Source organism: Leptonychotes weddellii, unplaced genomic scaffold (assembly GCF_054177405.1).
Source record: "Leptonychotes weddellii isolate Sample4059 unplaced genomic scaffold, ASM5417740v2 HiC_scaffold_8623, whole genome shotgun sequence".
Taxonomy (NCBI): Eukaryota; Metazoa; Chordata; class Mammalia; order Carnivora; family Phocidae; genus Leptonychotes; species Leptonychotes weddellii.
The window spans coordinates 5,995-8,615 of record NW_028057277.1 but is presented as its reverse complement, the minus strand read 5'-3'; the positions used below and the strand labels follow the sequence as shown (position 1 = coordinate 8,615).

General features: G+C 44.7%; 1 protein-coding gene across 1 annotated transcript; it reads right to left on the bottom strand.

Annotated features, from left to right (window-relative positions):
* Positions 1-37: 37 nt before the first annotated feature.
* LOC102747213 (putative olfactory receptor 13C6) lies at positions 38-372 on the bottom strand (the record flags this gene model as incomplete). The annotated part of the gene is made up of 1 exon (XM_006743733.2): positions 38-372. A coding segment is annotated over exon 1 (335 nt), but the record flags the coding sequence as incomplete, so codon positions are not given.
* Between the last annotated feature and the right edge of the window lie 2,249 nt (positions 373-2,621).

Genomic DNA, 2,621 nt, shown 5'->3' with positions numbered 1-2,621 from the left:
ATAGCGATCAAATGCCATCATGCCCAGAAGCACACACTCTGTGGCTCCCATGGCAAAGGAAAGAAACATCTGCACGGCACAGGCGGAGAAGGAGATGGTTTTCCTGGGGGTCAGGAAGCTGTTGAGAATGAGGGGGACTGAGGAGGTTGTGTAGCAGATGTCCAGGAAGGAGAGGTTCCCCAGGAAGAAGTACATGGGCGTGTGCAGGCGGGAGTCAAGGATGGTCACCAGGATGAGGACCCCATTGCCCATCAGGATAACGAGGTACATCAGGAGGATGAGCACAAAGAACATTTTCTCCAGCTTTGGGTGGTCTGAGAGCCCCAGGAGAATGAACCCCACCACAGGAGAAGTCCAATTGGACCTGTCCATGGTATATTTTCCCTGTTACCTGCAGGAACTCAGAAAGTCAACTTCACGATTCTCTGATACCTAAAGTGGCCAGATATCCATTGAGGATACTTTCTTTGCTAAACAGCTGGAAAACAGCCCTGGCAATCTGGGGGGCTCTTTACATTGCTCTAATTAAATGCAGAGAAATTGGTAAAAATCTACTTTGTGATATTTGGCCACCCATAGAGGTGTTTGACATTTCACAAAATTAGGTTTACTTTTCCTAATCACATTTAAGATTAACATCACACATTTACCTCAGCTTATATCATGCGTGGCTGATTCATTTTAATCAATTTTGTGAGAATTGTTATACTCCATTTGTATGAATATTTTTCTTTTTCTTTTTTTTTTAAGATTTTATTCATTTATTGGAGAGAGAGAGAGAGAGTGTGTGTGTGGGAGGGGTGGGTGTGGGTGTAAGCACAAGTGGGGGAGAAGGAGAAGCAGGCTTCCCGCTGAGCAGGGAGCCCGACGCGGGGCTCGATCCCAGGACCCCGGGATCATGACCTGAGCCGAAGGCAGACGCTTAATGACTGAGCCACCCAGGCGCCCCTGAATTTTTTTCTTTGGGGGCATGAGACTGGTGGAAATAACTGATCTTCATTCTCAATTCCTGATCATTCCCCTCTCCAAGTAATTTTGCATATGACTTCCCTCCTCTTTTAGAGTTCTCTCTCACTGTCCACAGACCCTTGGGATATTCATTAATTCATTCCTTCACTCACCTTCCAAACTCCTTGGAGCACTTACCAAAAGAACTGATTTTCACCAATCATTCAGTGTATGGGGATTATCAAGTCCCTTTTCCTCTCTGGGCTCTCTTTCCCTAATACTCATTTTGGAATGGATTATATTTAGAAATATTCTATCTAGGGACTAGATGATCTCATGAATTTCTCATTCTTGGTCTTTCTGTCCTACCACTGAGAAGTCCTTCTCTCTTTCCTTCCAGTTCACCCCATGCCACATAGTCACAAGGAATGGAACCAGGAACTGGGCTGGGCCCACAGAGTTTACATATTCTTTTACAAGTTCTGTCTTACCTTTTCTGTAAATAGAGCAATGAAGAAAACCACTTGTCTGAGGTCTGGGAATAGTCCAGAGGCTGAAATTAGCCAATCTGATCTGAAAGTAGCAGCCAGAGGAATTAGCCCCTAAAATGGATGAGAGCTGAGTTTTCTGGTCTTTGTTCTATGTTTGGGTAAAATCCACAGAGGACCATGCATTGCGTATGAAGCCAGTTAAATTCCACCCTGCTATTGGGATTATCCTAGTCCCTGAAGTGATTTAAAGTTTTGAAAGTGAAGTGACGAAGTTTAGAAAATTTAGACATCTGGGATTATGTCCCCGAGATCCAATTATTTTGAAGTCCTTCCAGAAATACTTTATTCCTCCTCCCTCCCTTTATACCCATCCTGTTGAGCTATTGGAAAGATTAGGAGGAAGGGTCATGCTGGTCCTGCCAGAATTAACATAAACCCCAAGTCAATGAGAACTCTCAGTAGAGTCCATGATAGGTCTAGGAGAGTGTGCAACTCACTGCACAGGACAAATCCTTATAGCTCAGTATCCCTGGCATTTCCAAATTCAGGATGTTGGGGTTGGAAAGAGGCAAGTGACCTGGAAAGTTCCTTCTTGTCTGTGTCCCACCATATAGATTGTGAGCTCCTACCATAGGCCAGGCCTTTACAAGGCATTGGGAGATTCAGAAATGAATCTGGTTCTAGCTCTTGCCATGAGAGTTCCACAGGCATAGCAGCCGTGGGCTTGAAAAAAGCCAGTTGATTGCAGAACTGATGTCCTGTTGTTTGAAGTCTTTCTCGTGCTCATTTGTTTTATCCTTTCCAGAGAATAAACTTTTTGTTGGGATGGCTAAGAGACAGGTGGCCAATGTCATGGGTTGAGGGAGGGGGTGTGGGGACTCTGTTTCTTATACATTTTTTGCCTAATCCTCCTTGTTTTAGCAGCACCCCTTCACCCCTGGACCTAGAAGGACCTGGCACAGTGGCTGCTCAGTGCTGGAGATCTGGTTGTAGCACAGCACTCTCCCCATTTGTGGCTCAGGATTTGGCTCTGTCAGATCTGCCTTAGAAACGACCACTAGTCCATCCACTTTCCAGCCTTCAAAATGTTATCACTCTGATGCCCCCCTTCTTCTTAACCTTGTGGTTTGTCATTTAAAAACAAATGAAACAAAACAAAAAAAGCTGTAGTTTTTGTGTGTT